General features: G+C 42.2%; 1 protein-coding gene across 7 annotated transcripts in view; it reads left to right on the forward strand.

Moving 5' to 3' along the window:
• LOC111851371 (glutamate receptor ionotropic, kainate 1) overlaps positions 1-26,248 on the forward strand; it is a 47,957-nt gene that overhangs the window by 12,007 nt on the left and 9,702 nt on the right. For 3 of the 7 annotated variants that reach the window (XM_072701045.1, XM_023826234.2, XM_023826236.2), the window contains exons 3-11: positions 9,100-9,267; positions 9,544-9,801; positions 14,787-14,968; positions 16,013-16,066; positions 17,162-17,335; positions 17,488-17,631; positions 22,684-22,791; positions 25,528-25,641; positions 25,773-25,976. In XM_072701045.1, the coding sequence (XP_072557146.1) occupies positions 9,100-9,267; positions 9,544-9,801; positions 14,787-14,968; positions 16,013-16,066; positions 17,162-17,335; positions 17,488-17,631; positions 22,684-22,791; positions 25,528-25,641; positions 25,773-25,976 (1,406 nt within the window). Of the gene's footprint in view, positions 1-9,099; positions 9,268-9,543; positions 9,802-14,786; positions 14,969-16,012; positions 16,067-17,161; positions 17,336-17,487; positions 17,632-22,683; positions 22,792-23,200; positions 23,552-23,627; positions 23,808-25,527; positions 25,642-25,772; positions 25,977-26,248 lie in introns of those variants that run through there. The other 4 variants (XM_072701049.1, XM_072701046.1, XM_072701047.1 and 1 more) reach the window with 4 other exon arrangements.

Raw genomic sequence — 26,248 nt, forward strand, 5'->3', positions numbered from 1 at the left:
GCCAGTACTTCACAGGAGCCAGTATGGCTGACTTGGATACATCAGATCATCTGATGAACATGTTTTTGGACGGTATGAGAAACCTGTGGTATGCAGTGTATACATTTCGGTCTAAAATAGCTGGTTAGATTTCTAGTTTTCTTTTTACATATCTCTCTTCTAGTTGATTGATTAATATATCCTTATTTCTTTAGAACTTCATACTGAGAAGCATGTTAATCAGTCAAATCAAATTTTAAGTATATTTTCATGCATATACTTATTAATGTCATGACGTACAGGCATGGACCAGGGAAATAGGAGCAGGACTCGAGGAATCAGGTGCATACGGGGTTTACTCAGGATAAAGACAGGCAAGAACAAACGATGACTTCACAACGTTACAACATTAATGACCGGACTGGTGAAACATACTCTAACGCGGACTTAAATACAGAACAGCTATTAACAAGACTAAAAACAGCTGAAGACATCGGGATTCCACACGAGGTAGCGGTGGGGGGACACACACAGGAGGATCGGCACGAGCAGGGCATGACATTTAAAGGTGTTTTTAAAAGGGAATCATATAAAATACATAAAATAAAAGAGATTAAGGAGTACAAATAAACATACAAATCACATGTCCCAAATACAGCAATGTTAGCTTGATGTACCTGGTCAGTTTCAGGTCCATTATTATAGATTACTGAGCTGATATTTGGGGCCACACAAAGCCCAAACCCTACCCGCTTTCCGGAACATTCAGTTCCATAGGTCTTCAGCCCAAAATCTATTTTATTAATCTGCGTCACCCGAACGCTGTGGTCCTCAAGAGTCACTCTGTGCAATCGACGTGTCCCAGCCACGGAAGCAGCTGCTGGATGAGTCACCTCAGACCACGTCCGTCAAAAACGTGGCACGTCTTTTCAAAACTGTTTTTCTTGCTCAGAACGAGAGAGCTGTTGTCAGAGAAACCCCAAAACCTCAGGATTTATTTGGATAGAACAGAAAATAATTAAGGCTATTGATATAGCATAACCATCTTCTTTAGCTAAAAATGAACCATGTAATGAATTTATTTCAGCAGAGTGGAAAATAATTAAGGACAGTGGCAGCTGTGACAATGAAATGCTCAAGATTAGAGCTGAAAAAACTATATGCGGTTCAGAGCAAATTACAAATATAAGTATTAATCAAGTAGTAATCAAGCTCAGGAATATTAACTCAAAAGAGATATGGCATCATTAATATATCATCATGGATATTATGTCTGACAGGAAGCACTTCACACCGCACAACGTCAAACAGATGAAAACTTCAGATATTAAAAAATCAACCAATAAAAATGTGATAATTAAATACCAGCAAAGAAATCACTGTTTATTCACAATACCTGCTGATTGGGCAGTCTACCTAATCATTTCTTGTTATTGTACTATATTGTTAGTGTGTAATCGAATCGTTTCACGCCCAGCTGAATTGTACTGGAATTTGCTTTGAATTAATGATTATTACTTGGGCATTAACTGTGCTTAGAACAGAATTGGGAGTTTGATTGGGTGAAAGATTTTTTTTTAATCTATTCTGAGTGGCTAATCAAGTTTTCTTCTTTGGAACTATTGTGGGATATCACATGACGTAAACAGTACACTGGGCTTGGGATATATGTTAGAATAATGCTATTCTTGTTAATTTAAGGAAGAATGAAGGTAACTACAGACTAAGAAAGGTGCAACCTTTTCTTTGCTGGGAACCCATCGTGCCGGTGGTTTACGTGGGATTTATCGTATAGCAGGAGCAATCGGCTGCCTCTAGCGCCTTCGAGCAAAAGATCATTGTCTTGAATTCACTATGCAATGGCAATGCTGACCCAAGGTCTCCAGGAAGAGTTTTCTGGCAGCTCAAGGGTAGGGAGTCTTAAGAAAATGAGAACAAACTCCCAACCCAAGACATTCGCACATCCATTAAACTGATTTACCTAACAGATCGAGCGAAACGCAACATCTGGTGCCCCACAATGCTCTGTTTAATGCGTCTGACTGAACATGCAACACTCCGGGCGCATTTTAAAGTGAGGCAGGGCTTCTCCATGTTGCCATTTCGGAATTATAACAGCTACGTACATGTGAGTTCAGCCAAGCTACAATGTCCATATATAAAAAAAAAACATGCAGGTAACACACAGCAGTCAGTGTATTGGTGTCAGATTACCTGACGCAATGGCTGGGACAGGACTTAATCAGTGACAAATGAAAGTATGAACTGTTAATGCTAAAGCTGGCATAGTTCATGGGGATTCTGGCTAATCAAATTATGTCCATCTATCTTATCTAATGCAGGCTTGTAACGGGCCTGGAGTCTCTCCCAGAAACACAGGACACCCGGCAGGGAAGCACGGGTTGTGATGCCACCGTGTTGTAATTTATTTAAAATATTGTCGCCCATTGTACAGTATAATTAGACTGCTTACCTTGCCCTCTTTGTAGTTAAAAGCTTTCGGAATGTTTTCTCCAGTCAGATTAACACTTTAAGCTGGATTTACATGCTTTTTGACAGTTAGATAGCAGATACTGTTTTGCATTTTTCTATCATGGGGATAAAAAAAAAATGCAGTATTAAAATGTAAATGTCCCAACAGCTGCTCACAGGGGCTTGATAACTATAATTAGTACGAAGCATAAAATCCTGTCTTTGAGTGACTTGGCAGGGTGTACAAGGGCCCCTCAGTCCGGGCCTGGAGGCTGGGCAGCAGAGCTGAAAAAGAAGGTCGTTCACCGTCATAGCCTGGAGGGGGGGGCTTCCCCTCCCCGTCTGTGGCTCATCTTCGCCCCTTAGAGCCAGTCACAATTTCAGCAGCACTTCCACAAAGATTGTTTTCATGGAAATGGACGGTGTCCACTTCTTCCTTGCGGCCTTGACATTTTGGGATTTGTCATTTTTGAACAGGTGTAGACTCCGGCCGCAAGATTTTCATATCTAAAAACATCATAGAAGCAATAGTTAAATGAAGAACTCAGAGAATTAATGATCAGGCAGATTCTGTGGTTTTAGCTAATGTTGATGGCAGTATGATGTCGTTTCTGCTTAATTGGCAGTTTGCGACTCCCTCGGTAGAGATCATCTATAACATTTCATTTTCTGTTTTTTCCCCTGGTGGTTTATTTATTGTGAGCATCTGATCAATATCTCTAGATCTAAAAATTGCTGCAGCTGTATATATCATATCCATGGTTTACATATTACAAAGTCCAGATGGAAATATTTTCAGGATTCAGTCGCATGATGATTTCAGAATCTTCATCTGAATTTCTGCATCTCACACATGGCCTTTTGTTAAAGTCATTCTTCAAGGGCAGTGGCAATCAGAGCCATTTCTTCAGGGGGTTGTTCTGTCACCCTCTTAAAAATTTCCCCTTCACACTTGCAATGGGCTAAACTACAGTATCGCTACATCTCTGCAGTGATGCTGTAATCCTGTTAGTCTCCTGGGAAAAGCTAGAGATGGTTCCTGTTGCATTTTCAGGCATTTTTGTCGTCCCGTCTGTGTGGTTTCTGAGGAGCAGCCAGACCACTCCTGCTTCAGGAGAACAGCTAACAATCACAGATTTATTATACATGTAGAAACATCACCACCCTTTTCTGTTTTTTTTAGGCAATGCCTGACTGCCTGTAATTCCAGAACCTCACTCACAGAAACTTTCATCTCATTGACCTAGAACCTTCCAGGATATTCTGCCACTGTGGTATACTGGAAGAGGGTTTGGATGCCTTGATTAAAATTGTTAAGTGATCGCTACCACCCAGCCTTTTACTGGGCAACGTGGCGGCTGTATGCTGTTTATATGGATGACTGACTAGCAGTCAGGCTTTGACTTTGACAGTCTTTATTCATGCAGCCTTCTCCAGGATTAGGTGACATGTGCCAGGAATCCTACTTAAATGTCCTGAGCTGCCTTAATGATGAGCGCTAAGAGTTCCCATTGTAACAGCTGGCACTCAGCTGGCTTCTGATAAGGGCTCTTGGGGCTCTGTGTCACAATTGGACATTCATGGCTGTAAGGGTTGAATGACAGGCCCAGCTGTCCCCTGTAGTCATGGCTGACAGGTCCGCTGTCAAAGGTTGTGGCCTTTGCTTCTGCAAAGCAATGAGCTCTTGTGGTGTCGGCCTTTGAGACTTCAGGCATTTTCAGATTATTTTTCAGGTATGTGGCTCAGCAGGTTAGGATTCTGTGCCCCAGTTTAGAGGGTCGTTGGTTCAAATCCCAAGGCAGAGTGATTTCAGTGCTGGGCCCTTGAGAAAGGCCCTAAACACCCTGTTGCTCCAGGATCAGTAAAACCCTGATTTCTCAACTATGTATGTTGCTTTGAATAAAAGTTCATGCTAAATAACTAGAACGTAAGTTGCCTATTTTTTCTTTTTTTCCAAAAAGCTTTGATTGTTCCTATATGATTCTTATATGCAAATAGTATGATTTCTTAGTTATGAGTATTGAATTATGCATCCCTCTCCATCTTCTAACAGCTTTTCCTAGTCAGGGCATAGGGCAGCGTGAGGCACGAGGCTGGACTGCACCCTCTTTGGGATGCTAGTAAATTATGTATAGTAGTGTCTCCGTATCTGCAGGTCATACGTTCCAAGACTTACCACGGGTGGCCAAAACCACGGAAAAAAGTGAACCATCCGTGGACTCCAACGTGTTTTTTGTAATGATACATACGGTAAATTTTAATTGATAAATTACACCTAGTAAGACATTACCAACATTTAAATATAGTAATAATAAAGTAAATTGTACATTATTATACAGCACAGTACAGTACTGTTCTCTGTCTTGAATAAAAGGAATTCTGATGTTGTATCCTAATTCTCAAGAGATGATAGAGCAATGACAAACCTTAACATATCAAGGGGTGGTGGAGTAATGAAAATCATGCTTTTTATACTCCTCAAAGAATGAAGGGACAATGAAACATCATATTGTTAAACATTTGACAATGAAAAATATTGTATCATGTACCTATACCTAACCTTCAATCCTGGACTGGTGGATTTCACATTGTTACAGCGGGTACTCGCTTGGTGCATGGTTTGCGACTTACCCCTGTTTTACACTGGATGCGTATCCACTGCAGTGCGACTCTGCTGCATTCCCATTCCATCCGAGGCCATCAGCCAATTCGCACTGGATGCGTCTGTGGTCCGTATTTGATCTGGCGCGCCGCTGGTTTGCGAGATCACATGATCACGGGAGAACATTTATCATAACATTTATCTATGTTTCTATGGATAAAATAATGTGTCACTCCCATGTAGGTTACTGAACACTTTATTAGGAGTTTACAAGTACTTTACAGTACAGGTTACTTTCATTAAAAATCAAGTATTTACATGGTTAATTGGAATATTCAACTTACCGTCAAATCCCAAAACTTCTGCAGTTTCACTCCACGCCTTCTCCTTTCTACTATTGTCCTTGTAAAAAGGATGTCTGGGGTCTTACACAATTCCATGTTTCTCCACCTCCAAAATTAACTTTTCGTCGTCCATGATGTGAAGGGGAGTTGGCGCATGCGCTCTGTGTTACGTTCTTGATCCGTATCCATCAAAAATAGACTTGATGTGCATCTCGACGGACTGCCGGTGTTCTGTCGAAATGAGCTACTTTGTCGAGTTATCCTACCGTAGTGCTAATCGATAGTCCTAACCCTAACTCTTACCCTAACCCTAACCATAAACCCCCAAACCCCCTAAAACTCTTATCCTAACCCTAACCCAAACCCCTAAAACCTAACCCTAATCCCAAGACGGTGGAACTGCATATGCGCAAACAGGCTCGATAGTACGTCTCGATAGGTAGTTCAACTCGTCAGAACACCGGACATGTGACGTGACGGAACAGAGACATAGCAGAGACACAACGCAGCGGTTCTGGTGTAAACTGATGCATTTACTTTATTGGCGGCGATTACCCACGGCTGCCATGTCGGAAACGCACCGCAGCGGACACGCATCCAGTGTAAAACAGGGGTTATGGTCTGTTTATTTCTGGAATTATCCCATTTTTTTCAGACCACAGCAAACCAAAGATAGCTAAACCTGCTGTTACTGAAACTGCAAATACGGGGGTCCCACTCTACATTCGTAGACTACCCTCATTATAATAAATCAGGTATCTCAGTTTTAGTGGATTTTTATTATATTTTTAAACAGAAAAAACGTCCAGATTCTTAATGTACATTTACCAGCTCCATTAGGTGCATCATGGCAATAAAAAACCACTGATTGTCTAGTGAGAGAAAAGATTTTTTTTAAAGGGCAAAATGCGAAACCCCTTTTATTAAAGGTGGTGATATATTGCCGTTAGTAAAAACTACCACTGCCGCAATTCCGTCAGTTAATTGCAGTGTGATACAATCTTTTGTGTTAACAATGCCTCCTCAAAGACACCCTCCAATTTATAAGACAAATTTGGGACAAGTAAATTACCTCCTACACCTAATAGACAAGAATAGGTGAAAACTATGAGTCAACAGGTAAACTTTGGGGAAGTAATGATTGGTCCTATACAGCGTTTACACCTGGATGAAAACTTAGATATCAGCATTATTTACATAGGAATCAATACTAAATGCGTGTGCTGTCTGGTTGGTACTCTTGGGGTAAGGATGTGGCCTTCTGACCCAAAATCTGTTGCTTTGAGCCCAGCTGTAGAATCAATAAGAAAAATGTTCAATCTTGATTTCAGTATTCAGTTGTGTGTATATACTGTATAGTTAAGCTGTGTAAAATACAGAGGTGGATAGTTCAAGTCCAGAAAGTAAAAATCCCGACCAAGATTTTGTTTCAATCAGGTGAGTATAAAGAGTCACAGTCACAGAGCGTTGTTTAACAGTATATACAAATTCAAAACTATCATTGAAATAATTAAATGCATAGCGTATAAGATATGAAGGTAATGTGTTTCAAAACTTTCTCAGGTGCAAATGCTTGATAAATCTACTCAAAGGTATTGAGTTTTAAATAATTTTGCCTGATTAGTACATGATCAAAAACTTTTGTGTTGACTGCCTCCCCTGTCATGCTGATCAATATTCACGGTAACACTTTATTCCATGGGGCACAAATACTTAGCAACAACTCAGTTACTACTGAAGTGCAAATTAGGGTCAAATCATGAACAAATATAGTTGTTACTTGAGATAAAAGATGTGTCATGATTCATTAATGATGAACAAACATGAGATCAGTATTTAACTTGTATTATTCGTCATTTGTTCTTTCAGTCATTCTTTAGTAGTTCCTTCAGTAATTAACAAAGTTTTACAGAATTAAGATAGTAACTGCTTGGGATGAAAGATGCATAATGATTAATTAATGATGAATAAATGTGTTATTCATTACTTGTTCCTTTAGTACTTCTTTCAGTAGTTCAGAAAGAACAGCTATAGTAACAAATATAGTAACTGCTGAGATAAAACATGCATCATAATTTATTAATGATGATTTAATGCGTGATTAGTATGTAACTAAGACTTAGTCTGTGGTTCATTAGTGCATAAGTAATAGTATAATGCTACATTATTTTAACTCCATCAAGTGAAGTGCTACCATATTTACAGATGCAATGCATTTGTTCACTGTTTTTAAAAGTTTTGTATAATCCAAACTCATGACTTGAGGCAACATCTGGATTTTGCTTGCCATTCATTGAATCACTGGACCTGCTGTCTCACTGGAATCCTGCTGTGTGGAAAAATGGCAGTGTGGTTTTTATTTGCACTGTCCGTTGGCATGTTTGGCCGCCTTGAGTTTTGATGTCAAACAGGGCATCCTTGGTCTATTTATTTGAATAGGCATTGGCTTTATTATTTATTAAGACGCTGACTTTCTTTTTGTGATGATTGTGGTCCTTCCACACGATGTGTGCAGTATGCATTATACACACGCTCTGATGTGCAGTTGAGCTACTCCCGTAAGTATAATTTAGAGCATTCTCATTTCTCTGCTGCAGAAGCAATTACAATTTAAATGCAATTCTCTGATTAAGTATCCCATCCATCCATCATCATAACCACTTATCTGGTACGAGATCACATTGAGCACAGAACCTGTCTCAGTTTGCATAGAACGGGGGCTGGAATGCCAGTCGATTGTAGATGTCACATCTGGACAAGGATCACAATCCACTTGCAGCTTATGAACACAAGGACACTGGACTCACAGGAACAAGAAACAAAAAACGGGTCTGAACAAAGGCAGGACAGCAATAAAAGTACTAATAAAGACTAGAACACTGGGAAAGAATGGAGGAATTACACAGACTCAAACCAGGAAAAACAGTGGGGAGCAACAAACAACAAGCATGTCCTGGACCTACAACATATACACCTACAGTACAATGACTGACAGAGGAACAGGGTAAGGGTAGGCACATATATATATATATATATATATATATATATAATATAGGTGTGGGCTATTAACAATCACAAAGCAAACAGGATACCAACACTAGGAAATACGAGGAACGCAGGAGTAACAGGATATAACTACAAAACTATATGCACGTGAGGATAGCTAATAACAAAGACACAAAACTAGAACTAATGCAGAAATACATAAACACAAGAAACATCATAAACACGGTGTACACAGAAAAAGCTCTATGGCACAAAACAGAAAATATCCAACGGCTGTTAGGTATTTACGATTACTTAGCAACACATTCAGCCACATGGTGACCCAGGGAATAGGGGAAAACACTATCGGTAGTGGAAGGTACTAAACACAGAGACAACAATGGGACAATGACATCTGCTGGCCAAATGGGGAAGAACGGACAGAATGGGACGAGGCAGGGACTGACCCTGAGAGAAGGGCAGACAGTGGCACTCCCTCAGCTACCCTGCTGCCCCTAAGAATGTATCCTTTAACATACATTATAAAGAGACACATTTTGCTGGTGGGAAGTATAGTTTTGAAAATTTATTCTTAATGTTTTCCTAGCAGCGCTAAATGGTTGAACGTGAGGAATGCTTGTCCATACAGCCTACAGCCTTTTCATTCATTTTCAAATCTTGTCTATGACCTCCCTCCATTCCCCAATCTGTCTGTAGGGGGGATTTTTGAGACCCTGGAGAATGAGCCAATAAGTGTAGAAGAACTAGCCTTCAAATTTGCCGTCACCAACATAAACCGGAACCGAACTCTGATGCCAAACAGCACGCTGACATACGACATCCAAAGGATAAATCTGTTTGACAGTTTTGAAGCTTCCAGGAGGGGTGAGTTTGGTATCATTACAATATGACGTATTGCGCTACAGTTTAGGGAATGTTAGCTAAAGGGGGTTGTGCTACTGAAGTAATGAGGTTGTTTAATAATGGAGCAGTGAAAAAATACATTTGAAAATTAGAACTGAATAAATTACCCAAAGTTCCAATTAATCAGTGGCAACTGAGTGAAATGAAGCAACGTGAAAAAGGGTGGGAGATGGGAGATGCTGAGAGTCTTATGGTGGGGAGAGTGACTTGCGCCCCCCCCCCCCCCCCCCCCCACAGCCTGTGACCAGCTCGCCTTGGGTGTCGCCGCAATATTTGGCCCCTCCTACAGCTCCTCAGTCAGCGCGGTCCAGTCTATTTGCAATGCCCTTGAGGTGCCCCACATCCAGACCCGGTGGAAACATCCTTCTGTAGACAACCAGGACACCTTCTACATCAACCTGTACCCCGAGTACACCTCCATCAGCCGCGCCATCCTGGACATCGTGCAGTTCTACAAGTGGAAGACCGTCACTGTGGTATACGAGGACAGCACAGGTAGGTGGGCGGAGCTTCTGAGAGAGGGCACTGTGGGCAGGGTGAATGTTTTGGTGCTTCAGCATCTTTAGCTAATTAGGGTGTGTGAGGAGAGCTTCCGGAAGCTTACAGTCAGTTGTTTTAGTCCACTCAGGTAGCTACTCTCAGGATAGCTTTGGGGGGTTAATTCTCTGTCCTCTCAGCTGGCGTTCCAGCCAAGTCTAAATCCGGCACAAATTGAAGTGTATCCTGAGACCTGCAACTCAGCCAGTAGCTGCTGACTCCTGGTTTATAAAGGCCCAGTAACTTCTTCCTCACGAAAATTGCATTAAAACATTCTGTGATAAATACATTATAACATATGCCTTGGGTAAAACAAAATTCTGCACAGTAAGCAATTAATGAATTTTGCTCTCGAGTCCTTTTGTGTGGATGAAAGAAGAAAGGGTTAGCTTGTCTCCTGTACAAAATGTGCATGCGCCATGGTAAACCCTACTAACCCTAGTCGAGAACCCTTTCAAACAGAGGCCATATTAGTTCTGGGTCAGGATATGAGATGGCGGACTGTGTCCCAAAGACCTGGGCAGGTTATTGCTTTTCACAGTAGGGCTTTCATTCCAGGAAACTTTATTGCCCTTTTCTGAATGAAAGCTGAACTCTCGCCAGGCATTCGCCTTGCTACACACCTCCCTACCTACCCTGAAGTGTTGCATCAGGCAGAGAGAAATGATAACCTCCGCAATCCCTTGTTTTAATTAAACCACCCGTTTAATGCATCAGTGATCCACTCAAAATACATCGAACTCCACCGGAGGGCCAAGTTTAGGAAACCCATTTGGGAGATAAAAGTAAGTGACAGAACCAGCAAACAGAAGTGTCCTTCACTGACAGAGGTCTTAATGTGGTGTCAATGGGACACAAATGATTGCAGCCATAGCTACCAGGGTCTTTACAATCAGAATGAACTCTACCCTAATATGCTACAGAGTAACCATTTGATTTCCACTCGTCTCATTTGTTCTCTAGGAGCATATGAAAGCATGCAAAGGTATATTTGTACTCAATGTTCCTTCACTGCTTCACTGCAAAGGACCTCATGGAGATTATGGCCATGTCTGGTGACTGCACGATCCATCACGCTCTTATAATTTTGCTGTGGTAAATGAAGTTAAATCAATGGGGTGTTGCTTTCTCCGCATCAGAGTTTCCATCTACAAAACGTTTACACAGGATGCATTATTATTGTGTGTTGCTTTTGTTGTTTTTCTGCATGTTGTTCAGCTGTGGTTTCCCATTAATCTGATAAGAGGTCTGTTAAGGACAGTTTCGTTGATGTATAACAGGTTGCAGAACTGAGCCAGTGGCAGTACAGTACGTCTGGTGTCTGAAGTCATTATATGCCGATCACTGTTGCGATCGCTAAGCTTGGAGAGGCCTTCTTTGTGAAGGGAGTGTAGAAGTGCAATTGTGCTGAAACTAAGCAGCATTCTTAGGGGGCGGGAGTGCAGCCATTGTCAGCCCTCTCTGAAAGCGGCTCAGGTAATTAGCGGAACAGTGCAAGGATGATGCATAAAGTGGGATTCCGTCGATTCGTTTTTCCGTTATTTGGACCACTGATCAGTGACTGAGGACAGATCTTGAAAGAAGTAATTGACCAAGTTCTTCTTACTGGTCTCCTCAACTGATATGATTAATCAAAAGTCACTAAGCACCCCTGCCCTAAAAGTCTCTGGGGAAAATTTACAACCTATCCGTTTGTAGTACTGCTAATGGCTGTAGATGAGATACAACCACAGTTGCTAACTTCCTTGAAACAGGGGAACACCAGTCAAATATCTAATATAACTTCATGTGAGTCTATGGTAGATTTATGGTATGTGTCATTCATCAAATCCATTACGATGCAACAGAATACCGTGCATCACTGGCTTGAAAAAAACTAATCAAGAGATACATTATCTTTTGAGTGTGATTATCTTGACTGTCATGAAGACAGAGGGTCGTGAAAGAAATTCATCATGCGATTAGCGAGACTGAAATAATTAGCTTAATGAGACACCTCCATGCTTAGTTATTATTGTGACTAATCTACAGCATTACTACACTGGTTCTTTGATTTATACATTACATGCTGCAGTTTCAAGCTAACAGTCATATACAGAACAAATCAAGGGCTCCTTTCTGTTTAAGTAAATGCATCAAGAAACTTAAATATAACTTAAACCAGTGTTTCCCAGCTTGGTCCTCTGCGACCTGCAGATGTTCCACGTTTTTGGCTCCCGAGCAAAAACATGGATTGTTTGGAAATTGACTTAGTTAATAACACTACGCAGAGTCAAGGCTTTCTGTGAAGACAGACTGATGTTCCCCATTAGGAAATAACAGAACCACTACTGTGGGCTTCGTCTTGCAACAACAATGACCATTCCTGGCTAATAAAACTGATTGATAGTGACACTAAACTGTACAATCTCAGATCTTAACTCTGCTCCTGTGGGAAACTAGGGGTTTTGTTTTGCCTCATAAAGAAGAGCAACAGCCCTGAACTTAGTTATTTTGACCATAAAACACAAACAGTGATGGAAAGTGAAAGACGTAAGGCAAACTTACAATGTAATGTTTATTTAAATCAGAGTGGGATGTGTCTCAATGGTTCAATGGACACTGGGCATTAAAGTTAAGAGTATAAATGGGATAAGACTCCTGAAGTGTCCTTGAAGAAGGCTTAAGCATCCTTTAGACCATGCAGATATAGAGAGAGGTGTGCAACTTTAAGCCAATTTGGATAAATGAATCCATAAAGTAAATGTTATTGAATTAAGAGATGGAATATTTAATTATATGGATAGTACTCTGCACCAGCTACAAAGTTTCCAATGACTTCAGAGAAAAATCTTTAAGACTTCTTTAATTGGATTCCTCCTCTGTCCCCCCGTGGCCACCTGTGTCTCAATCACACATCACAACTTAGACACTCTCATTACTTACTCTCTCATGACACATACATTTAGGGCCTTGGGGGTGGGCACAAGGAATGGCGTCCAGAGGTCGGTCTGTTCATTCAGCCTTACCTCTGGTGCCAGTGCCCACTTCTCAATTTTAAGTTGCATATAGACATTGAGGGTTCTGGGGAGGGGCCGAGCTGACACCAGCTGCTGATTGGCAGAGGGTGGTTAGCACCATGCCCTTCCCCTGTTTTAAAGCACTTTAGAACAACACGCACCAACACCACATATGAGCGGGCGGAGGGAAGCATGGGGTCTTTTCACACCCCCGTTCTCTGTTCACCATCTGGGGCCGGGGGCTGGGAGGAGCTGGCCGTCCGGTCGGGGTCTGGGCTGGTGGGCTTCTCGGCTGCTGTGGGGTCCGGGGTGGTCTTCTTGTCCCCATGCCAGAGGAAAAAAGGGATCCATCTCCGAGGTCTGGTGGCGGATTGCCCCTCTGGGGGCGGTGGTGCCTAGATCTCGGAGTATAGAGTATATATGGGGAGTGTGAGTGTGTGTACGGCGTTCATTTCTGTGTCTTCATGTTGGGCGAATGGGTGAATATTTGTTTATGTGTGCATGAGGGTGGGAACGTATGCTTGTGTATGTGTGTGCCTGTCTGTCTATACGTATGTGTCAGGTTGGGTCTTAGACTCCACCTGAAATAACATCTCAGGCTCTATTACCCCCCGCCACACTCCCTGCTGGTGGATGAGGCCCCCGGCCGCCGATGCGTTGGTGGCTCTCGATGTCTGGGGCTGGATGCTCTGGTGTGTGCTGGCTCACTCTCGGCGGTTGCCTGCCGGGGCCTGGCCCTTCCGGCTCTGTCGGGGCCCTGGCTGGGGGGTGGGGGGTCCCTTGGATCTCTGGGCCCGGGGTCCGGTCTGCCCTGGTGTGGCCGGCCGCCGGCGGGGCCTGCGTGCTCGTCGCCACGGCCCCCTGGGGCTCCTGTGATGTGGCTGCCGGATGGCCCCCCTCCGGAGCGCTCCTCTGCCCTTTTCTCGGTGGGGGCTGCAATTGTCCCTGCGTTGGTCCTCCTGGGGTTCCCGTGCCCTGGGGGGCCTCTGGATATCTGGGGCCCGGGTCTCCCCCGTGTCGACTTCATGTCCTGGGTGGGCGGGGCTGTGGCTCCCCACACACACTACTAGACAATTACTTGGAGAAACCTTAGGAACACCAGCGCGCTGACACACAGGTGTGCACACAGGTGCTCACGGACACGTGCTCACGGACACACACTGTCTTGATCGGCTGTTGTTTCTGGCCATGGGTTGTAAGGCTGGTTGTGTGTGCTGTTCAACAACATTTAACGTTTGATGGTCGTTGTGATTAGTACAGATGTTGTATGTTGTCTTTCTCTTTTCAACAGACATGGAAGCAGATTATCTGTTTTGTTTTTTTCTTGGTTTTTTTGTTTTTTTTTGTTTTTCTTTTGTTTTTTTTTTTTTTTTTCTGTTTTCTTTCCATTCCTCTCTCTCCCTCTCTCTCTCTTCCCTCCTTCTCCTTTGTCCCCCCCCCTCCCTCTCCTTCTTTTGAGGAAGTAAATAAAAATATAAAATAAAATAAAAAAAATAAATAAATAAATAATAATTTAAAAAAAAAAAAAAAAAAAAAAAAAAATAGATACAGTCCCCTGCAGAGGGGGGGTGGAGGAGGGAATATAAAAAAAAAAAAAAAAAAAAAAAAAAAGGAAAATCATCTGAGTTCTTGCTATGGATATGATCATGTCACCCGTAAGTTTGTGACTGTGAGGAAATTAATTATGTCTCCGTCCAGTAGTAACCTTTTTGACTCTAATGCCATAGAACTCCATGTTTGTGAAAGGAGAATTAAATGTGTTCCAAATATGCAGGTGGATTATGATAACAGACAATGTTGTTTTGCTTTTTCCATTCCACAATGAAGTTAGTGAATATTAAAGTAACAATTCTCCCTATGGGTCTGTTAATCTGTTTTCCATGCAGAATATAAACAGACTGTTGCATACTTAAATGGTTACTATTTTTTCTCTTTTTTTTTGAGGATTAATACGTCTTCAGGAGCTGATCAAAGCCCCATCCAGATACAACATTAAAGTCAAAATCCGGCAGCTGCCAGCGGGGAACAGGGATGCACGACCTCTGCTGAAAGAGATGAAGAAAGGGAAAGAGCTTTATGTCATCTTTGACTGCACACACCAGACCGCTGCCGACATCCTGAAGCAGGTGGGACCACGGCATTTTTACCTTTTATATAGCATCTCTCTTGAACGTGGTTGGCCTATAAAACAAACGTGTTACATCTCATTGGCTTGATAAATGAAAGCCGAAACAATGAATATATAAAAAAGTGTTGCCCAAACATGTGGTGGTGAGATATGTGTTCCGGAGTTCAAGGCCTTGACACAGAGTTGTAATTCATGCCATGCAATTTACTCCCGTGACTTTGCATTTGAAATGCAAAGCATATTTAGATAAACTGGCGGTTTTTAGAAAAAGCATTAGGATGTTATCACTCGTTTACAACATTTCGACTGAGGAATAAAATGTAGGCTAGTTTGTCGGTAAAAAACCTTTGCGGACGGGATAATCTATAATAAGGACACGGCTGTCAAGGTTGGGAATATATTTTAAAAAGCCATTAAAGCTTGGATGGATATTTCATTGAAAAACCACAGCGGAATATATTAAGGTCACGGTGGGTCTTTAGGCAATGTGCTCAAGATCTATTTCTTTGGCTAGATGTCTAGTAAAATTAGACCAGAACTGAGCTGAGCTAAAATTTACAGCATATCACATTATATGTAAATATGCACTAATTTATATGTATATGCACACCTTAAATGGGTAAAACCAGAAAAATGTTTAAAGTGAGCAAATTAATTAATTGAATATTCCCTGGGCTGCATATTTCATGCATTCCTGTGAATGGACAGAGATTGCATGTTTAATATTTATTTGCTCCATCTTGCCTGGGATTTATCGCTGGAAAAAGATAAAGTCCCTTTGGTCCCAGTGGAACACAGTCCAGTCCAGAAGACAGACTTCATCTCTGGCTAGATACAGAAATTTAAAACCAAAGAGCGTGAACGTAAGATTAATAGGAAACAGTGAGTGAATGGGGATTTATTTTATTTTTTTATAAATATATCAGGACGTATGGGGAGCGGGTGCCAGCTTTGGCCACATCGTGTCACTGAGTATTACATTAGCTGTGGTGGCCTCTCTCTCCAATGATGTGTTATTGAGTTACTGTTCTCTTTCCTGTAGATCCTGTCCATGGGAATGATGACTGAATACTATCATTTCTTCTTCACCACACTCGTAAGGGCTTGAGTACAAGATTTGTTGCGGAATATTTGTTCCAGTCAATCTCATCATCAACACGTAAAACTATTTACGTTTACATTTACAAATTTAGTATATGCTTTTGTCCAAAGCAATGTTACCAGATTCTTTAGAGTGGTATTTAGCAAGAAAACATGTACTGTTACTTCAGATTGTCAATAGGTTAATTAATGAATTAACTGAATTGAAAATGGAAATAGGAGATAAAAAGATTTCCTGCAGAAAATACAGAATCAGGACATTCCAACTTTCTGAGAAACGATACCTTGACTTCACATTGTTACTAGGGTGATGAATTCATTACATTCAATCAGCAGATGCTTTAATCCAAAGCAGGGTCAGACCCTTCCTGTAGCAACCTTTGCATCATGCGCAGAGCATGCCAAACACACCACCAGTCTTGTATGTTTTCTACTTGGGGATTTACAGCCAATTGTCTTCTGTCATCTCATGTCATGTTCGCATGTTATGATGGCAAAGGTACAGTGAGGTTGCTTTGTGAAACCTAACATGGGTTGACCTCAGATGACTACCTTCAGATGGGGTAATCTCAGACTAGCCTTAGATGGACTAACCTCAGACAGTAAACCTCAGACGGGTTAACCTCAGACAGTAAACCTCGGAGGGGTTAACCTTAGACGGGTTAACCTCAGACAGTAAACCTCGGACGGGTTAACCTCAGACAGTAAACCTCTGACGGGTTAACCTCAGACGGGTTAACCTCAGACAGTAAACCTCGGACGGGTTAACCTCAGACAGTAAACCTCACATGGGTTAACCTCAGACAGTAAACCTCAGACGGGTTAACCTCAGACAGTAAACCTCAGACGGGTTAACCTCAGACGGGTTAACCTCAGACAGTAAACCTCAGACGGGTTAACCTTAGACGGGTTAACCTCAGACAGTAAACCTTAGACGGGTTAACCTCAGACAGTAAACCTCGGACGGGTTAACCTCAGACGGGTTAACCTCAGACAGTAAACCTCAGACGGGTTAACCTCAGACTAGGTTAACCTCAGACAGTAAACCTCAGACGGGTTAACCTCAGACAGGCAAACCTTGTGATGGCAGGACCTGTTTGCCCTGGACCTCCAGTCTTATCAGTACAGCGGTGTCAACATGACCGGCTTCCGCCTCATCAACATGGACAGCCCCCGCGTGGCTTCCGTGGTGGAGAAGTGGTCCATGGAGAGGCTGCAGGCTCCTCCCAAACCCGAAAGCGGACTCCTGGACGGCATGATGACGGTAGGTGGATGCTGGGTTGGCCCCCCGCTGCCTTGCTCACCCAGCATCATTTGGCTGACCCTCAAACACCATTCATCTGACTTGGAACATCCTTTATCCGGCCATCTGGTCCACGAATACTTGCACTCCCCGTCTGGGCGCTGTCTTTGCAGACCAAGGCAGCCCTGATGTATGATGCAGTGAGCATGGTTGCTGTAGCTGTCCAGCGATCCACGCAGATGACCGTTAGCTCGCTGCAGTGCCACAGACACAAGCCCTGGCGCTTTGGACCGCGGTTCATGAACATGTTCAAAGAGGTAGGACCATCTGTTCACCCCCCCAGGCCCTACCACTGGCTTATACTGAGTGTCCAATTAAGGTTGATGCATTAAAATTATAGTTCAGCATTAACATGGACTTGTTAATGTGGGCCTTGATATATACATGCACCAGCAGGAGCACAGAAATTGCTATATGTAATTAGACCATTTGCATGCAAGCATTAAACAGTGCTTACATCACCAGTCTGCTACAAGCAATAGCGAAAAGCGGCGCTGTCTCTGAGATCACACTTTCTAATATAGAACTGCCTGATATTTGAGCTCGCTGAAAAAAAAAAGAGGTTAATTTACTTTATGGGAATGTTATTTATTTTATTCACTGCCGTATTTCCCTTCCATTACTGTTCTCAGAGTTTCATTTTAATTACCCAGTTTAAATGAGGCTTTTTTCTGCTTTATTAGTCTTAGGTTTTAGAACGGGTAAAAAATGTTTGCTAATTAAGCCATCGTTTATTGAAATTGCTTGCATTTGGATGACCTCTGATTACCAATGATTAAACCTCTCCGGCACCCATCGGGCTTCAATGCTAATTAATTCCAAGTAGCACTGAGACAACAATTCATTGTAAATTAAGTACATAAGTGGGTCAGTGGATTTTGCAGAAGAGTGAAAATGATGGATTTACGGGAAACAGGACCAATCACACGCACACAGCCTTAGAGAATGGGAATAACGCTGGCCTGTTGAACGAAGACCTTGAAATCCTTTCACTTACCTATGTAGAGTTGGTGAGCTTCAGTGTCACTGATGCTTTGTCACCTGCTAATTAGGAATAGGGTCTCTGAAGCATTAAAGCACTCTGCTCCTTACGGGGGGGGTGGTGATGCTTTATGTCTTGGCTAGATGTTTCACTATTGCCCCCCCCCCACCCCCCACCAGCAGACCGATGAGATGCCTGCAGCTATTCAGGGGAGGTACTGTATGCTGGGTCACTTTCTCCTGCAGAGCATCACGAGCAGGATAGTGGGTGAACTGGTGCAGAGACTCTCCAAAAAGAGCCCAGATTGTTTTGCACCACTTGGGTGGATGTAGGTGGCGCTTTGATTAAATTGTGGTGCAAGTATGGGAGTCGATCATCAGAGCTTTAAAGGAGGAGGAGAGCGAGTATAAACAAATGAGATGATAGTTGCACACAGAGAAACCTTTGTTCTGGACTCGGGATGTGCCTCACTTTGATGTACGTCCCCACGGACCTGCTTTGGATCTCATGGATCTATAATGTTGTTATTATACTTCACTCCTTTGCTTTGTAATTCAGCTCTGAAAAGATTAATGCAGCTGCAAAGAACAAACATAAGCAAGTGAGCTCTGTGATTTTTTTTTCCTGTTTTCTTTAGTTTTCCTCTAATCCAGCCCCTAATTCTGCAGCTCTTCTGCATTTTTGATTAGATTTTTTTTTTGCCGGTAGAAGCTCACATGCCACACATCCCTTTATGAAAAATCCGTGGCCTTTATTTGAGTGCCGGTTTGATATATCAGCACCGTCATCCAGTAAGACAAAAGCACAGTAGCGGTGAATAACAGCAGTCTTTAAAAACGTCTAATTCCACTCGCCTCACCAGCACAAACTGCTAAACGAACCAGCGTTTGACAGATTGTCTCTGTCGCTCCGCATTCTTGTCAAGGCTGAGCAGTATAAACCAAGCCTGTGGTTTGTGGGTGATAACCTGAGGTTTGGCTGCGTGGGGCTTGCTGTTACTCTCAGTTTTCACTGAGCCTGCCTGCAGAGGCTGATGGAAGGTGTATTTGATCGTAATACAGATTGCCTTTACTCTTCAGCGATTCTGCCTGACTTGCATTTCATGCGGTATCGCCATTGCCGAGAGCCGACTGCACACAGGGCGCTGCCCCATAACCCAAGTGCACCCGCCCCAGTCTATAGACAAAGTGCATCCAAAAGGAAATCAGCAGCCATCACCAGACTCACAGAGCCAACCGACGAGATTTGGAGATGATACAGACTGAATTGGGGATTAAATGCAAAAAGGCTGAAAGCCGAAAGCATATAAATCATGCAGGAAGGTAACAAATATGCTGTCCTCGCTGTAAAATGTGCGGGAGAATCAATGATGTTAAAGAGTCATCAAATTTTATTTTTATACAAAACACCAGCTCATGTCCAGTGCATTTCTCAAAACAACAAAAGCATCCTCTGCCCAGTATCCTGTCAGTCACCAGTTTATTTCCATAACACTGCCTGCTGATCCTTACTGTAGATTTGAATAGTAATTCTCCCGGAAAGTACCTTTCGATGTTTAGAAGGTCAATGAGAACCGCAACTCGTGCAAAAATGAGAAAATACATGGGAAGGGGTGGGGGGGAATGACCTAAAAGGTCCAAACCTTTATTGTTGTTATTATAAGAACATAAGAAATTTACAAACGAGAGGAGGCCATTCGGCCCATCAAGCTCGTTTGGGGAGAACTTAACTAATAGCTCAGAGTTGTTAAAATCTTATCTAGCTCTGATTTAAAGGAACCCAGGGTTTTAGCTTCCGCTACACTAGCAGGAAGACTATTCCATACTCTGACTACACGCTGTGTAAAGAAGTGCTTCCTCAAATTTGTTTTAAAATGTTCTCCCGCTAATTTCCACTTATGGCCACGAGTTCTAGTATTTAGACTAATATTGAAATAGTCATTTGGCTGAACAGCATCCAGACCCGTTAGAATCTTATAGACCTGAATCATATCCCCCCTTAGTCTCCTTTGCTCAAGGCTAAACAGATTCAGTTCCGCTAACCTCTCCTCATAAGACATTCCTCTAAGACCAGGAATCATTCTCGTAGCTCTTCGTTGCACCTTTTCTAAGGCAGCAATGTCCTTCTTGAGGTGTGGTGACCAAACCTGCACACAGTATTCTAGGTGGGGTCTTACCAAGGAATTATATAAGTGTAACATCACCTCCCTTGACTTAAACTCCACACACCTAGAGATATAACCCAACATTCTGTTCGCCTTTTTTATTGCTTCCCCACACTGGCGAGAGTGGGACATGGAAGCATGAACATACATACCGAGAACTTTCTCGTAATCAGCTACCTTAATTTCAGTGGAAATTTCAGTCTAAATATCTGTACTTTATATTTCTGCTCCCTGCATGGATTACCTTACATTTATCTGTGTTAAATTTCATCTGCCAAGTATCAGCCCATTCGCTAATTAAATCCAGATCCCGTTGAAGCCTCTGTACTGCTAGATCAGTATCTGCTACACCGCCCACCTTGGTGTCGTCTGCAAATTTAACCAGTTTACTGTATGTATTTGTGTCAATATCATTAATGTAAAATAGGAACAATAGTGGTCCTAAAATTGAACCCTGCAGTACCCCACTATGAACGGAGGCCCACTGTAACATTGTGCCTCTAATAACTACTGGCTACTTCCTGTCAGTTAACCAGTTTTCGATCCAAGCTGCTACAGTCCCTAAAATCCCTGCAGCTTTAAGCTTTAGCAAGAGCCGTTTGTGGGGGACGACATCAAAGGCCTTCTGGAAATCTAAGTAAATCACATCATAGGCCTTTTTGTGATCAATTTCACTTGTAGCTTCCTCAAAGAACTCAAGTAGATTCATTAAGCAGGATCTACCTCTCCTAAATCCATGTTGGCTATCCTTTATAATGTTATTTGCATCTAGGTAATCTACCATTTTCACTTGAATTATAGCTTCCATTATTTTTCCAGTAATGCTAGTTAAACTGATTGGCCTATAGTTTGCTGGATTACTTCTATCCCCTTTTTTGAATATGGGTGTTATATTAGCATGCTTCCAATCTGATGGTACCACACCCGCAGATAACGATTTCTGGAATATTAAAGTTAAAGGTTGGCTAATAATATCCCTCATCTCTTTTAAGACTATAGGTAAGATGCCATCAGGGCCCTGCGATTTATTTATTTTGAGTTTAGCTAGGCTTAGTATCACATCAACCTCAGTTATACATATATTGGTCATAGACGATGCTGTATTCGTATTAATTGGTGGTAAGTTACTTGTGTTCTCTATTGTGAACACCCTTGAAAAATAATCATTAAACTCATTTACTATATCAATTTCATTATCAATTTTAAGGCCCTTACTATCCTGCAAATTACTGATTTCAGCTTTTAGAGCTCTCTTGGAATTAAAATATTGGAAGAAACCTTTACTGTCATCCTTAGCCTCCAATGCAATTTTTCTTTCTACATCCCTCTTGGATAGCCTAATGTTATTTTTTAACTCTGCCTGTAGACTTAGATACTCCTGCTTAATTTTGAAATCATTGGTTATTTTCCAATTGTGGAACAGAGCCCTTTTCCTCCTGACTTTCTTCTTAATTTCCTTAGTAAACCACCTTGGTTGTCGTTTCCTAGATTTAGTTTTGCTGGAAACAGGTATGAAGTCCTCTTGCACTTGCAACAATGTGCTTTTGAAAAATTCCCATGCCTCTTCAACTGTTTTGCTATTTAACTCTGTCCAGTTTACAGTTTCTAATTTCCGTCTCATACCATTAAAGTTAGCCTTCCTAACATTGTATACTTTTAATTTCGACTTTGCTCTTTGGACACTAAAATTAACCTCGAATTTAACCATTTTATGTTATTATTGTAATTATCGATATTGTTATTGTTACCAGTTTCATTGCTACAAAAACGGACCATCCTTGCCTTCTGTTCAGAAATAATGACCCATGCCTGTGCCAGTGTAAAGTCACCCTTATACATGCTCTTTGTGAACATTTCATTTTGCTCGGCAACATCTTTAAATCATCAGTTCAGTTTAATTCAGACTCATCCATGCATACTGGTGCAAAGTTAGATGACCTAGGTCATCTCAGACTGCAGATAGTCTGGTCCCTGCAGTTACCGCAGTCTTTGTAATCCTGTTGTCCAGTCCAGATGGGAGGCAGGACAAACACACAATTTGTATTGGAACATAGCAAGTGTGACGAGAACCTCAGCCCGTTAGCCTTGGTCACATACCTTTGGGAATCCCTGTGCAGTTATTGATATACAGATGTAAAAAAATAATTGTTTCCTCCCTTTAAGGCTCAGCTGGACGGATTGACTGGACGTATAATTATAAACAAAACCGACGGCTTAAGGAAGGAGTTTGATCTGGATGTTATCAGTCTGAAGGAGGATGGTGTGGTAAAGGTGAGTAAAGTATAAATGAAACAGCAGTCCTTGGTTAACATTAATTTAGCAGATGCTTTCCTCAAAGTGATATTCAGTTGAGAATACAGGGTCAAACAATTACTGGAGCAAACCCTTCCTCAAGAGCCCAATGGTGAAATCACGGTGCCAGACCAGGGATTTCAACCAGTTATTTTACAAATGCAGGCATGGCATCCTGACCCACTGAGACACACACCATTCTGCCAGCAAGGCGGATTTCTCAGCATGTTTCGCACGTCCAGGGAAACGAAAAGCGTTCAAAGTGCTCTTCACCTTTAAGAAAAAGGCTCGAGTTGAAGGTCACATGCCAGCTGACCACTCATTCACATATGTTTTAATTTCCCTTGGTGTTCATGTTTTGTTTTTTTCCCCCACCAATTGGAAAAAGACGCTGTCTGATGGTACTAGACGCCCGAGCGGAGTGTGGAGAAAGGTTTGTACACAAGCTCCTGCAGCCATTGCACTGCCATCTCCTCAACAACCCCCAAAAAACCCTCTATCTCATCCCTACCCCCTCATCCTCAGGAAAAACAAATGGGACACGTGTAAGGGCTCCCCGTGTTGTTATCTCCTGCCGACGACCCCTCTCAACCAGCCGGATTCATTTACCACCAGCGGAGACTTTAATCGTATTAAGGAAACCCCCCCCCGGTCAAATAACAGACCGCCAGCGGCTTTTGAAAATCTCGGCCATGTTTATTAAACAGCACCTGCAGAATAGGGATTTATGGATTTGCACGTAAGTGATTAATTGGACGCCACGGCTGCGTCTCCTCTCGCTGCACGCTGATTACTTCTGGTTCCGCCAGATACAGCCAAACGGAGGCAGGCTGACGAACGACGGGTCTCCTTCTCTGCGCTCTGCCGCAGCGGCACGATGCACATGATGTCCTCCCTCTTTCTCTCGACGGGTAATTAATGGAACCTACCTGTAGTCGTTTCTCTGTGCCCTATTATGGTCTCAGCTGGCTGGCCGCTTTCACATGGTAACTTAACCGTAACAGCTGAAAGGTGGGAGAAATGGCCTGGGGAGCTGGGGGGGCTTGGGGGGCTTGGGGGGTGGAGGTGCCTCCATTAAATTCTGCTTCCTTCCTCTGACCGTTCAATGCGTCATGCTGGTTATTCTTTTCTAGTGTTACTCCTAGACCCAAACTATTCTGGGCATTAACTAACTGGAATTAGACACTCCTTGGCTTGAACTAGAAGCTGCCCAGTAAAGATAATTTGCAATAGTTTACATGTTGCAGGTACCCCCCCCCCCCCACACACACTCATGTCCCTTATCAGGCTAACTACTTGGGATGGATGGATGGATGGATGGACTCCATGACGAGAGCATAGTCCGTGATGGATGGATAATCTACAATCCATAATAAAATTTTTATCTCCAAATACCACTGGACTGTATACTGTACTAGTTAGAACTTGAACTTCATGTAGTATGATTTAATAATGGTTCTCATAGCTGTAAATAATTTTACTCCACATTTTTCATTTTTAATGCCTTTTGTCCAGTTCCTACAGTAAATTGATTGTTTTTTAAAGGGTTTGTTCATCTCTGTCAGACATGAATCATAAACCTTCATGCATATGTATGAACATCCTGAATATTTAATATGTAATGGGTGACTGAATCGAAAAAGTGTTTTTCTTTAGACACGGTAAATACCACAAACCCCACAAAAAGTTACTTTGAAATAAGTCAGCTGTATAGCACTCCAAGGGGACCTGTTTTTATTTCGCATTTTATTTAGCCTTGTTAACTTTAAGATATTTCAGGGGGTGTGGAATGCTGCGTAGAACAGAGGTACTGGACAATAATGAAATTAATTTACCATGGAAATAAACGACGCATTAAAAATAAGAACAGGACTTCTTTAAGAAAACAGTAAAAACAAACCTTCCCCTACAACACAGGAATACAGAAGATCAGACCACCCCGCCTGCCCCCATACTGTACCTCCCCCAGGTCTCCTCCAGTCTCCTAAATCAAACTAGCTGACCCCAGACTGCCTAACCCAACCGGAGTCAGCTGAATTTCTGTAGCTGGGTAACCTGTAGGTACAAGCCTGGCGTGCTGCCTCCTGCTGGTAAACAGTACAAAGTCGCCAAAATGACAATCTGCAATGGAGACATTTATATCGAGCTAGGCGATCACCGCACACCAGGTCAGAAGTGGAACATCTAGTTAGTCAGATACCTGTTTCAGTCCAAATGGCTTGACCTCTGTTCAGCTGATATAGCAGCTGTGTTTGCTGGGCAGCCCATTTTGGCTTCAGCTGTGCCTGAACACCTTGCAAAAGGGCAGCGTTGGCATCTTAAAAGCAAACAGCCAATAACTGACAGTCACAGTTTTATACCAGGAAATTTGCCTAAGCCTTGTTTCCTCTGTAACTGGCCATTCAGTCCCTGTTATTCCTTCTGTGATGTGCCTCTCCGAAATACCCTGCTCCCCATGGATTTCCAATGTCTGAATGGGGAATTACTAATTCTTCCACAGAATTATGGGTATATCATAAGTAAATATTATAAAATCTCCTCATACTATATTTACTGCTTCTATGTATTTTATTAAACCCTTAATAATACTCTGTGTTTTCCATTTGATGTTGATGTCTTTCAGAAGTTTAATCTAGATTTTTCCTTCCTCGATGTTAAAAGAACCGAAATTAGGATCAGAATTTTATAAAGGTGAATTTCGGATTTACATTCCAGATTGGAGTATGGAATTCCGTCAGCGGCCTTAACTTAACGGACAGTGACAAAGACAAACCTACAAACGTCACAGATTCGATGGCAAACAGGACCCTGGTTGTCACTACTATTCTGGTAATATTTTTATTATCTCTGCAACCTCAGTATTTATGACCAGATTGATCATTGCAAGAAATATATTCAAGAAACAGCTTTACAGTTCACGGGTAGGCTGTGTGTTCTGAGACATTTGTAATGATCTACAGGAAAATCCATACGTCATGTACAAAAAGTCGGACAAGCCTCTGTATGGCAATGACCGCTTTGAGGGCTACTGTCTGGACCTACTGAAGGAGCTCTCCAACATCCTTGGCTTCTCCTACGAGGTGAAGCTGGTTTCAGACGGGAAGTACGGAGCCCAGAATGACAAGGGGGAATGGAACGGCATGGTCAGGGAACTTATAGACCACGTGAGTCACATGACTGGGAAGCCTAAATGGCACATTCCGTGTGTGAGTCATTGGCACATTCCTATCGAGTCATTCGAACCTCGTGCTAAAATTATAAAATGGTTTCTTTGACCTCTATCAATACTAAAGTTACCCTACTTAGATGCACGTGTATAATCAATTCCTCTAAGAAAAATTAATAGTAAATAAAATAAAAGCATAAGCCATGATTTTGCGATTTTATAATTATAATATGCTATATTATAAGGAGGTTTGTCCTTTCCATGTCTACC

The sequence above is a fragment of the Paramormyrops kingsleyae genome, chromosome 17 (assembly GCF_048594095.1).
Source record: "Paramormyrops kingsleyae isolate MSU_618 chromosome 17, PKINGS_0.4, whole genome shotgun sequence".
Taxonomy (NCBI): domain Eukaryota; kingdom Metazoa; phylum Chordata; class Actinopteri; order Osteoglossiformes; family Mormyridae; genus Paramormyrops; species Paramormyrops kingsleyae.